The sequence below is a fragment of the Cibotium barometz genome, chromosome 46 (genome assembly GCF_041138505.1).
Source record: "Cibotium barometz isolate CiBa-2024 chromosome 46, ASM4113850v1, whole genome shotgun sequence".
NCBI classification, from domain to species: Eukaryota; Viridiplantae; Streptophyta; class Polypodiopsida; order Cyatheales; family Cibotiaceae; genus Cibotium; species Cibotium barometz.
The window spans coordinates 40,123,812-40,136,934 of NC_141091.1; the positions used below are offsets into that span (position 1 = coordinate 40,123,812).

At 38.0% G+C, this 13,123-nt stretch overlaps 1 protein-coding gene across 1 annotated transcript in view; it reads right to left on the minus strand.

Annotated features, from left to right (window-relative positions):
* Nucleotides 1–9,905: 9,905 nt before the first annotated feature.
* LOC147612213 (pyrroline-5-carboxylate reductase-like) overlaps nt 9,906–13,123 on the minus strand; it is a 69,375-nt gene continuing 66,157 nt past the window's right edge. Inside the window, exons 2-8 of the mRNA XM_086784101.1 lie at nt 11,685–11,733; nt 11,503–11,594; nt 11,143–11,215; nt 10,938–11,058; nt 10,683–10,788; nt 10,487–10,565; nt 9,906–10,370 (exon numbers count right to left, since the gene is read on the minus strand). Coding sequence (XP_086640227.1) covers nt 10,261–10,370; nt 10,487–10,565; nt 10,683–10,788; nt 10,938–11,058; nt 11,143–11,215; nt 11,503–11,594; nt 11,685–11,733 — 630 coding nt within the window. The 3' untranslated portion in view covers nt 9,906–10,260. The remainder of the gene's footprint in view (nt 10,371–10,486; nt 10,566–10,682; nt 10,789–10,937; nt 11,059–11,142; nt 11,216–11,502; nt 11,595–11,684; nt 11,734–13,123) is intronic.

The following is a 13,123-nucleotide window of genomic DNA, read 5'->3' on the forward strand; positions in this document are numbered from 1 at the left end:
GCATGCAACTGAGGCCAATTGCTTATCCAAGCAAGAGGGATGTTACATAATCCCCACCCTTAAGCTGAATGGGGAATACTAGTTACCTAGTATTATTTGTATAGCTTGAGACTATGCTTGACAAATGTAATTTGTTGAAGTGTAACAAGTAGGGCCGTGCTTGACAACTGTGTGGGGTCAAAGTGAAACAAGTGGACTATGCTAGATAACTACACACAGTTAAAGTGTAACAAGTGGTTTATGCAAATGGTGTGCCATGTTGTGTATACTGATATTCTCATTCAAGTATAACAAGGTGGTAAGACATGCCATACTAGATGATGTGTATAATAATACTCTCATCGAATTGTAACAAGTGGTGAGAGTATGTTGTGTTTATCCCTATTAATGTTTCATATTAGGATTAATTGTTGAGATAGCAATTAATTAGAGCAACTAATATATTTACGTTTGTGAGATCGATGATAAATAGTGCGTATGTCACACATGGAGGATCTTGTCTAAAATATCTCAAATTATTATTAATTTGTATGAGTTATTTTGTTGGCCATATTCCAAACGATTGTGCATATTATTTATGCACGCTTGTGCGTCGCGCTTCTATATTACTACTAGCACGTGTTAGAAGAGTTTTTGTTATTTTACACAATGTGGGAACAAGATTTAGTGCTTGAGTTATTTTTGTAAAAGTGGAAAAGCAAGCCCTATTTTGTACACACAACTATTCTTAGCTCCTAGGGCTATATTTTGAATACAATTCTCAAAATACTCATGTCATGAAAGTGGAATTACACGCATGAGAAGGGAGATTGCACCCAATAGTGTGTTGATGGTAATGTTTACTCTATTTCATGTTTTGTTTTATGCTTAAATCTTGTTGATTTAATTCAAGTATATGCTTTGTTTCTTGATGTATATGTGAATTTGATTTATTCTTTAAGAAGTACATGAGGTCTTATGACACCATGACATGTCACATGTGGTTTGATACACCTGAATCCATATACCATGTTTCATCACTCCCTTTATGTGACATAGTGCCAATCACATGCTTCATAGAAAATAAATGATCTGAATACCCCTCATTGCTAAATGATGCATAGTTACCATGTTACACTCTACCACCCACAACGAAGATCATTCGACTTTTTGTAGCAATCTCTAGCCATATGTCCAAGTTTACCACAATGATGACACTCAATGCCATATATATTTTGTTGTTGTGGTTGCCAATGACCTCTACCATGAGATCCAGATCTCCCTCTAGCATGAGGGAGAAAATCTCTACCACCACATGCACCAAATGATGGCTATGATTCTTGTTGTTATCAAGGTAGCCTATCATGCCAACCATATCGACCTGTCAAACTAGATCTTTCCCTGCCTCTAGCACCCACCATTGGTACTAGATGATGTATGTTATGAGACTGAAAGGAAACACCGTAAGATAAGACTAGAAAAGATTATTTAAATGTAAAAGGTTTGCATATAAATAAGGTTCAAGGAATTTCAAATTGGAAATACCCAAAGCAATGGTTAATAGGCATTAAGGTCAATGTAAAAGGGATGTAGATGGTGCATAAGGGAAGCCCAAAGGCTACATAAGTGGGCGCCCCTTTCTAGCAGGAGTTGAGAAGGTATTGGATATTGAAAGGGCCATGCCTAGCCATTGAAAGGTCAAGGGACTGAAGTTGGAAGGTCATGCATCACCTAGGCCTATATACCCATGTGTTTAGGGTCCATTTGGGATATGGTTGGGTGGAGAATCAAAGTTCTAATCTTACAAGTCCTCAAGCTATTGATGAAAGGAGCATTACATTAGTATCAGAGTTAAATGATTTGTTTTCCATGTTTCCATTGAGCTACTCATTGCTAACTCTAATCTCTACTCTCCTTAATCTCTTTTATATTCATTTTCATAAGCTAATCCTTAATATACTTCTTAAATCTTTCCCATACTAATACGGTTAATAGATTGGGCATACCTCTTGTCTAATAAATTGGGCATACTTTGGAGATTCTACATGAAGCAAGTGGAGTATGTGACAACCTTGAAGAATCATTGAAGAAAATATCAAAGAACAATAAAGAATCAACAGAATTTTTATTCACATCATTAGAGACAATTCGTATTTACTCAACCAAGTAAGGTCGTTGTGTTGCAATTTTTTTTTTTGCTTTGTAAGAAACTTTCAATTTTGCTTATTGTTAGAGTAAATGACTTCTCAAGTGGGAAGGATGAAAATGGGGAGAAGGGGGAAAACCCAATGTCTCTCTTTCCACATGTAAGAGGATATTAAAAACAAATGAAATAGATATGCAAGATTTAGATCTTAATGAGTATGAGGATATAGAAATGAAAGAAATGAAAGAAAAAATCTTTAATATAGAGAATAAACTTGAGAAAATAATGGGTCTTCTTAGGTCCTAATGAGAGGGGAAGGATTGGAAGTAAATGAAATATCTAAAAATAGCATTGATGAGGAAAGGAAAAAAACTCTAGAAAAAGAATTGAATGAAGCCATAGTTGAAGAGGGTCCCAAAACTAGAGACCAGGGTATGGTATTCAAAGATTTAAAGGCACCTACTTTCAATGGAGAAGAGAAGGAGAGAAATAAAGGCACCTACTTTCAATGGAGAAGAGGAGAGAAATAAAGATGTAGTCCATTATTTTCTACAAAAATGGTAAGATTTTCATCTTTTAAGAAATGTGCCTGATCATAACCGCCCCATTGAAGCTAGCCTATCCTTACAAGGGAGCAAGGCAAGTACCCAATTCTTGGGATTCATTTAAGAAATTATTCTTAAAGAAATATCGTCCTAAGAATGAAGAAGACCAAGATTGGGAGAAGTGGGATAATTGTTCTATGGAACAAAAGACTTCAAATTTCACTCAATATATAGCTTGCTATAGAGAAATTGTCTTAAAGCTTAAGGGAACAGACAATTTTAAAAAAGTAAAAGGCTTCATTAGAAACCTAAAAAGGGAGCACAAGAAGGAAGTTCGCTCCAGAGCCAAAAAAACTTAGATAAGGCTATAAAATTTATAAAACATTTTGACGATACCACAGGTAATGGTAATCGTAAAGAAAATGATTTAAAAAATTCATATAAGCCTCATGTAGAAAATTTTGGCTCTTTAAAAAAAAGGATTTTTTCTTTAAAAAGGAAGAACCTCTTAAAAATCAAAAATCCAATCCTACTAGTAAGTTTCTAAAAAAGCAAGATTTTGAGAGAGCGGTTAAATAAAGGAATGCACATTTGAATTATTTTCATTGGGGAAAACACTTGAGAAGCTATTTTCATAATACACTAACATTTGAGCATAAAGAAAAATTTATTACATTACAAGGAGAAACAATGTACCATCTTCTCCTTCTTTGATATGTAATATTGAGCTCCAAAAGCTTCATCAAGATAATGGAATAGAACAAATGTTTTTCTGTTGTGCAATGCCTCAGCTTAAAAACCATTATGAAAATTTTGATTCAAGTATTTGTGAAGTAGTTAATTCTTCTTTAAATAATTTATTAGAATAATTTAAATATGTTTTTCCAAAAACATTACCAAAAGGTTTACCTTCGGATAGAGAGATAGATCATCCCATAGAAGTTTTAAAGGATTCAAAGACAATTAGTAAGTCATCTTATAGAATAAGTTGCCTAAATATTTAGAACAAGGCTTTATTAGGCCAAGTAAGTCTCTCTAGAATTCACCAATATTACTGGTGAAGAAAAAAGATGCATATATAAGTGCTTGTGCATATATTATTATGGATTAAATTCAATCACACAAAAAAAAAAACCTATTTCTAGGATAGATGAGTAGTTTGATCAATTCAAAGGTGCTAAATAGTTTAGTAAGATAGATTTGAAGTTTGGATATCATCAAGTAAAAGCTAGAATTGAACGTGCCAAAAACAACATTTAGGACATCTTTTGGGTACTTTGAGTTTTTAGTTATGCCTTTTGGTCTACCTAATGTTCTCGCTACTTCTATATTTAGGAGAATCTATGGTGGTTTTTATTGATGATATATTAGTCTTTAGACAAAATAAACAAGAACATATTGAGCACCTTAGAAAAGTATTTCTATTATAGAGGAAAAACAAATTATTTACCAAAAAAAACTAAATTATTTGAAACTAAAAGTTAAACAAAGATCAAAGTAATTATTCAACTTATGAAAAATAACTATTTGCAATTGTGCATGTTTTTTTTAAGTGGTATCATTATTTATATAGTGCAAATTTGGAAGTATTGTCTAACCATGAAAGTCTTAAATGGTTAAGTACTCAGAAGGAGTTAAAAGATAGAAAGGCTAGATGGGATGAAATCCTACAAGAGTTTGATTTTCAAATCAGATATAGAAAAGCAAAATTTAAGGCTGTGGGTAGATGTTCTAAGTCGAGCACCCATGATAAATGAGTTGAGTTTTACTCAACTAGAAAGTGAGTTGCTGGCTCACTTAAAAGAAAAATGTGGTAATAACCCTAGCTATCAAGTAGTTTGGAATTACTTGATTAAAGGAGATAACTCTCAAATAGGAAAATGCAGTTGATGCTAGTGACTGAAAAAGATAGTAGCTCAAAGGAATCACTTAAAGAAGAGTCAAAAGTGGAAAAGATCGTTAATGCCTGGTAAGATAGTTAATGTCTGGTAAAAGCGGCCTCTTTATCTATAAATAAGAGTCTAAATCCTTGGAAACGAGGAAAGACTGTGAATTCTCATCGTGGTGATATAATAAAGTGGTTTGCCTTGGCCACATCATAAAGGTCATTATTACGAGTGGTTATTGGTCGTGGATTCCATAATGGTAGACATGGTACAAGGAACCTTATAATTGTTTCTTTATATGCATAAAAGTTATCAAGCAAATAAGTTTCTTGAAAAAGGTTTACCAATAAAAAGAAATGTCTATGTGGACATTGTTTCACTTATTGAAGTGTATCAAAAAAAAAGTTATTACCTAGATCCAAATTCAAGGACGTCCAAACTTTTAAAAGGCAGGGTCTAGTGCTAATGACCGGTTACTCAAGGTACTTAGAAGCAACTAGGTAGAATGGGACGCCTAGTGATGTGTGCTATGGCAACGTACGAATATTCGAAAGGAGATGACACAGCAAGGTTGAGTTTGTCTCATCCAAAATAATTTCTCGATTGAGTCGACATTCGAGAAGTAAAAGAAATTGGCCAAGGAGTAAATGGTTACTTTACTCTTCATTGCTTATGTTATGCAAGGTCGGTCAACTAGTACGTAAGGTACTAAAAGGTAATAGAACAATCTTATTTGGAAATTGTGTCTCACGGAAAGGAGGTTACCCGTAAGATTGGTTCTAGTTAGCGTATACAAGTGTGCACTAGGAAAAGGGTTAATGGTAACTAGGTAAAGCTTCTGAGTAATCATGACACTCGAGAAGTAAAAAACAGCAATACAAAGTCATTAACTGCATACAAGCCTCTTATTAAGGACATATACAAAGTTGGTGGACATAATCATATTGGTTTGTCCTCGTGTTTAGCATCAACCAAAACAAAATATTCATCTTAGAAGAAGATGTTAAAGCCAACCTCATTATTCTAAGGTTAACATAAAGTTCAACACTATGTCAGATATGTATGGTGTAATGATACTTACATGGATAGTAGGTGCTTTTAAAAGAAAACAATACTCTCTCGTAGAAAGGGAGTTTAAGAACACATGAACGAGAAAGTAATATTTCTCTACTAAAGGAAGTGTTTCTATAATTGAAATACTTATAAAAGAGAAATTATTCCAAGTTGAGTGGCTACACTAAAGAAAAGGTTTCTTGAGTTTGTTTTCAAGGACGAAAACTTTTCTTTCAAGGGGGAGGAAATGTTATGAGATTGAGAGGAAACACTATAAGGTAAGACTAGAAAAGATTATTTATACGTAAAAGGTTTGCATGTAAATAAGGTTCTGGGGATTTCAAATTGGAAATACCTAAAGCAATGGTTAATAGGCACTAAGGTCAATGTAAAAGGGATGTAGATGGTGCATAAAGGAATCCCAAAGGCCATAGAAGTAGGCTCCCCCTCCTAGGGAGACTTGAGGAGGCATTGGATAGTGAAAGGGCCATGCCTAGCCATTGAAAGGTCAAGGGGCTGAAGTTGGAAGGTCACGCATCACCTAGGCCTATATAACCATGTGTTTAGAGTCTATCTGGGATATGGTTGGGTGGAGAATCAAAGTTCTAGTCTTAAAAGTCCTCAAACTATTGATGCAAGGAGAATTACATTGGTATCAAAGCCAAGTTTCATTTTTTCCACAATAAGCAAAGAGACCAACTCATCAAAATCTGGGGGGTCACCACCTGTAACCCTGATAGAGGTTTCAAATGTCTTATAGTCTTTGCCCAGAACATTCAATGTAATGGCAACCAAATCATTATCTTTCATAGGTGCACCGATAGATGCAAGTGCATCTGCATATCCTTTAATCTCTTGCACATAATCATTTATATTCCTATTGTTACGTGTCACACTGTATCTTTTTTTAAATTGCATCTTCTTTGGTTGATTAGTTGTATCATATAACTTCACCAATGTATTCCATCCAACCTTGGGATCGTACGTATCGTATATATGGCATAACATTACATCTAACAAGCCTCCATCTTCTATACCTAAATCGCATGCATAATGTTTGTTTGTGTCGAGAAATAAACTACCATAAAAACAAATGAAGTCAATAAATTTCTTATAAAATATACATAAATCTAGATTTGGGATAAGTTATTACCTAAAAGTCACATCAGATTTGATCACTCAATATTCAACTATATCCTGATAATTGGTTCTCTTTGTATCCCATTCATTGCCCCATCAAGTGTACTAGCCAATACTCACTTGGAACCTTCAATACAAATGTAATTTTAGTTTTCTGCAAATCTTCCCAAGCTGCAAACAAATATGCAAAACAATGTTTGCAAAAACTTCTACACTTATAGCAAACCTGCAATCTCCAACACTGTCGCCTCCTACGATACTACTGTAATTATATGTGAACTAATCACATAAACATACATCTACCATAAACAACCTGCAAATCTCATAATCTCTACACAAACTATCCTGCAACCAAATTGTTTCCATAACTATGTACGAAAACCAATAATTGGGCATATATATAGTCAAAATCAACACTTTCACAGAGTGCCAAAATGGGACTCAAAATGACCTCGATCCAAATTCTGAATACGAACGTCACTAAAGGGTGGCTCAAGATGTGACAGTACACCTTACTATTGTGACTGTTACCTGCTGCTCTTAACTAGCAGCAGCTATCTCTCAAGAGATTTTCTAGGGAAAGAGATGGTGTTATCCTTACCCACGTACCACTTCCTTTTCTTTCCTCTTGAGCTCTTCATGCAAACCAACGCTGTGATAGCATGAGAAGAACGTGGGGGAGAGGGTGAGCTTGCGCTCCTTGTAAGCAAACACATACACAAGTAGACAAGCACACAAAAGAGATGGATGAGTGAATATTCTCTTCTCTTCTCCTATAACCATAAGAGTACATACTATAAGAAAAAGAAATCTCCTATTAAAACATACAAAGTTTGGTCCATAGTTATCATTACCATTCCCAGTAAGTTCTTGTCCTTGGGACTTAAAACAATTCCTTTTATCATGTCCCGACTTAAGACAAGAGCATCCTGACATGTCATCCATATCTGCACTAATCGAGCTCGATACCTCAACATGTTGAATGAGATTTAAACCCACGAGACTTGGATTTCATTGTATTTAAGCTAAGGGATTGCTTAGTAATTGTAATTAGGTGTGGCAACCACTCTAAAAAAACATTTTCTGCAAGCTTCAATTGTGTGGATTAGAGTGTGAAAGTTGTTTTCTTTTCTTGTTTATGCATGCGTAGCATTAGAGAACATAAAATTAACAAGAAAATTGCGTGGATTAGTGTCGAAGTTGTTTTTTTGTTCTTTTTCACGCATTGTTTGCATCCTCCTTTCAAGCTCTTCCCCTCTTCGTCGCAACTAAATATCAACAAAAACAGCACAAATATTTTTTTTATTTAAAAGCAACGGAACTCCATACGGGTGTTCTTGCGGAGATGGAAGGATCCTCAACATCCTCAACAAGCACTGTTTGGACTCGTGAGTCTTCATTGTAGTCAAGGCAGTGAGAAAGATGATTTCAACACAGTAAGCAAGGGACAAAGAAGCCTCTTCCATTATAGACATCGCGCTGGGTAGAAATGCTAGCCTTTGGTGCCATAGAATCACTCATTTGACAACAAGAATCACTCCTCAACAAAGGGAATAACGGACACTATCAACACGTAAGAGCCTAAATTCATTAGCAAGAGAGGGGAAGAGGGAGATATTACGCGAATTGGCAAGGGAGGACGAGGAGAAGAGACGTTAGACTGATTGTGGTTAGCACAAGCCGGGTAGAAATGCTAGCCTTTGGTGCCATAGAATCACTCATTTGACAACAAGAATCACTCCTCAACAAAATATAAGGTAGAAAAATGCATTCATGCAAGGATTGCATTGACATAGGGAATAACGGACACTATCATCACGTAAGAGCCTAAATTCATGACTAACTGTGTGAGAACACGGGACTTCATAATTAGAGGCAATGAGATTACACTCCAGCTTGCAAGTGAGAAGGCGCACAACAGTGTTTAAAAGGCTGGACTAGATCAAGCAAGAAATCTTTGAAGAGCATATCTTGCCCAATGCTTGTTACATGCAATCAGAGTAGATCCAATATCAGCGACGGTTTTGATGGTGCCTTGGCTAGTAGACCATCTTGACCACATTTGAGTTTGAGATAACGGTTAATGGAGACAACAATAATTTATCACGGAGTGCAAAGCACATACATCAAGAAGACGATTGCTTCATAATTGCATTAACAATCCTATGCCATTCCATTCCATGTCCTCATATAAACCCCTTTTTTTTTTAAGGCTTTCACTTACCTCTTCTTGATCAGCTCCAACCCCCCACCACACAAACAATACCTCTTAACTTCTACCCCAAAAAATAACCCTCTTTCCAACCCATTAAAAAAAAGTAGACAATGGGTAATCTTGACCATGTAGTACACCACTCCCACATGTTTCCCTCCACGGGTGAGAGCATGCTTAGTTATACACACCATGTGATCGAGAGGATCATTGGCCCCCTTTTGTTCTCCATCCCTGACGTGCATCAAGTTAAATGTGCAAGCCCTCTTATGATGAAATTAGTGCAATACCATTTGACAAATAGGATGAAATAATGATTTTGCCGCCCTCCAAAGACAATGAAATTATTGCAATGATGATAGAAATAGTAAGTCAACACTATCGAGGCATAAAGGGTTGGAGATAATGGACAGCACTCCTTCAATCCACAGTTGCTTCGAATTACCCAACAATTTCCAGACATCCATGCTGCATTTCTAACCACTCCCATCCAGTGAGAAAATCGTCGTGTCATTATTACCCAAGAGAACTACGGAGAATCTAATGCTTGAAACTTGACAAAGAACTTCCTGTGTGGGACCATGTCATTGCCCAAAAAAGAAAACCTTCATGGGTAGCATAGTTCGAGCAACACTGAAAGGTATGACTGAAGTTTGTAATCATTTTGTTGGCAAATAGACATTCCTAGACCCGATGCACGGAAACCAAAAAAATCGACTCAACTTTTATTCGATGATTTAGACAGAGATTTCACCACCTACCACGAGTGGAATGGCTAGGTTCTTAGGGACACCCAGCGGCAAGATTTAGACTAAAGATGTGACAAGAGACAAAGTCATCCAAACCTCGGAGCATCCATCATAGACGAGCTAATTTGTGCATGACACCTACATAGCTTACTAAAACCCTTTTTGTCCAATAAAACAATCTCTCAACCAAATAGACCTTAACCAATTCAATGCAACACTAGAACATTACGTTTTTGGTAAATATAGCTCCAACTCCAACTAAGTTTTCCATATTCTCTCTCTCTCTCTCTATATATATATATATATATATCAAGCTCTCACATATGAGAGCAATCATAAGCACAGGATTAAAGGGTGCAGCACCTTGTGACTGGAACCCAAAACATGAGTGACTTTGTATGAGAAAGATTTGAGAAGAACCTCACTTACAATTTCCTTTTAGTCCTTTTTACTAGCCTCCTTAAGTCTAAGAAAATGATTCAAAAACTCCATGTGGTAAACAATCACACTTCTAAATTCATCATGCATGGAGCATCAGAAGAATCTAATCCTACAACTTGGAAAGCTCTTCACTCCTCTTGGCAGCAGCCACAACAGCATCCATTAGAGCTGCACGAAAGCCTGCTTTTTCTAAAGCCTGAATGCCTGCAATGGTAGTACCTAACATGAACATGTCTAACCAAGCTTAGCAACATTTAGCAGTAGATTTATCAGGCCTTTGTTCTCTCCAAGCTAATATTGACTACAAATGTGAATAAAAATGTACACTAGGGTACCTGCTGGCGATGCAACCTCATCCTTGAGCTGCCCTGGGTGTTTCTTTGTTTCCAAAACCATCTTTGCTGCTCCCAGGACCTATTAAACATATTGATCCTGAATCAATTAACTGTAATCACACAAGATTGGCCAACGCTACACAGCCAAATGAATGCACCCCCAGAGGAGGCATGAGACGGGACAATGGTAGATTACTGTTTGGGATGCCAGAGCAAGGGAGAGATCCCTTGGCAACCCTGCTGCTACACCACCATCTGCAAGAGCCTCAATCGCAAGGTAAACATATGCTGGTCCGCTTCCACTGCAGGACATCACACATCAAAACTTCATCACTGCAATCTTGCTGAATCAGGTAACATTCAAGGCTTTCTGTCTAGCTAGTGTAGCTGAATGTTAATGTGTCTCCTCATCACTTAAATGAAAACTGCCTGATTACATCCAAATACATGCCTTAAGCCTGTCACAGCATTGAGAAGCTTCTCATCAGCCACGTGAATGCTTCCAACGGCTTCAAAAAGTGTCTTCACCAGAAGTGAGTCTTGCAGGGTGGCTTGCTCTCCAAGGCTCATGACTGTAAAATACGTGTAAAATCAAACTGTTGTAATATTTAAAACAAATCAAATCTCCAGCTTGGAAGAAGAGTCTAGAGTCTAGCCTGCTGCTGCCTCTCCTACTAAGCAAGGAGTATTGGGCATCACTCTCACAACCCGTACATCTCCTGCCCATTTCTAGAAGCACAGATGCATAAAACACAGTTTCAGTACCACTTTGAAGGAAAGCACCAAGATCAACAAGGGTGGCTTCAGAAGGGAAGCACCTAGGCAGGCCTGCCAGTTCATCAGGTGGCCCCTGGAGGTCACCCTCTCCCTGGACAGGTGTTAGGGTTGTTGGATATGTCAGAGCAGTGAAAAAAGGAACTAAAAAAAAAAAGTGTTGTGAAGCCGCCCAAAATATAGATTCCAAAGGAACTACAAGGAAAATAAAAAAGAAAACAAGGACTGGGGGATGCCAATACCTGCAAGTTATATAGGGTGACCCCAGCTGCAATTGATACCAACAGCTTATCTCTTGTGAAGTACGGCTTGAGATCCACTAAAACTTTTTCCACTGCAGTGAGTCATCCAAATGATATTCTCCATTCATGTGCTCTATCATAAAACTCCATAATACAAAAGCGAGCAAAAAACACCTACATACCAACTTGAGGCTTCACAGCAAGAATTAGGACATCTGTGTTTTCAACCACCTGCAAAGAAACCATTTAATTATCCCCCTTCCAATGTGTTTCCAAAGAAAATACAGGTTGAAAGTTGAAACATGCAGCGTTTTTTAAAATACTGATGTATCCTGGAGTGTAGGGATTCCATGTTTCAACATACACTCTGCAATCCCAATGCCAAGGCCAGCCTTGCAAGAATCCCCTCCTAGATTAGGACCACAAACTAAATGTCAGCACTCCCCTGTTGCAGGTAACAACCTTACCTCCTCAAGCCACGTGGCAGCTGGTTTCTTGGTTATCCCATATGCACGAGTGGAACACCTGTGAAGGGTATATGAGTAAGAGGGAGTACGCATCCCCGTGCACACTTTTGGGAATGCCTGCTCCTTGGGTGGCCAGGCAGGAGGGGTGTGGGTGCGGCCCAGATCTTTCCGGCTCACGTTGTATCAGAGCCAACAGCTTCTTGGCCCTAGGGTTTCTGGTGATCTCGCTGCTGTTGTGAGCCTCGCTCCATCAGGAGAAGTGCTGTTTGTGGAAGGCATTGTGTTTGAGCCATTACCAGGACTTGATGAAATGGTTGATGACTGAATGCCTTATATATATGTTTGGGATGCAGTCGGCCAGCCACCAGGAGCTGTCGGCCTGCTGTGGACATGAACCCTGAGAAAATACTGATAAAATTCTGCGCTTTTGTCTTCTGGTCCTACCACACCTGCTGCCCACTCCATAGTACCTGGCTGCCTGCTGCCGGGTACTGCTGCCAGCCAACAGGCCCTTATGCTCTCCCATGATGATGCTGCTAGTGTTGATGATGATGATACTGATGATGATGAAGATGCTGATGATGATGAAGATGCTGATACTGATGCTGATGCTGATGCTGATTCTGATGATCTGATGATGATGCTGCTACCGATGCTTAACCAGGGATCAAGACTGTTCATGCACAGGATTAGCCATGGCATGGGCGTGCACGTGACATCATGGCAAGGAGAAACAGGCTAGCACTATGGGTCCAGCCAAGGAGAGACGGGTTCTGTCCCATAAATAGGCTTCTTTTGAACACTCATAAGGAGAGGGGTTATCAGTAATTCCACTCATACATCCACCCTTAATAGTAGCCCATGTACCTGAAGAAGATTCCCCTTGAGCTTCTCAACACAATCTTTTTGCATTGCTGATATCACCAGTCAATTCTATCCTGCCCAGAATATCAATGCAAGATGCAAGAACTGTCTAAAAACTTTTTTGCGCGTGATTTGCATCATGTTTGCACAATTGCAAGCCTGAAAGTCCAAGGGCGCATGCATTTGACCTTATGGTTCACTCGATGCACCCTTTTTTCCCCAGGAAAGAGATCCTTCTGGCCAAGTACAAACTCGACTCCGCATGGGGAAGTGAGTCAAAACAGAAAAAA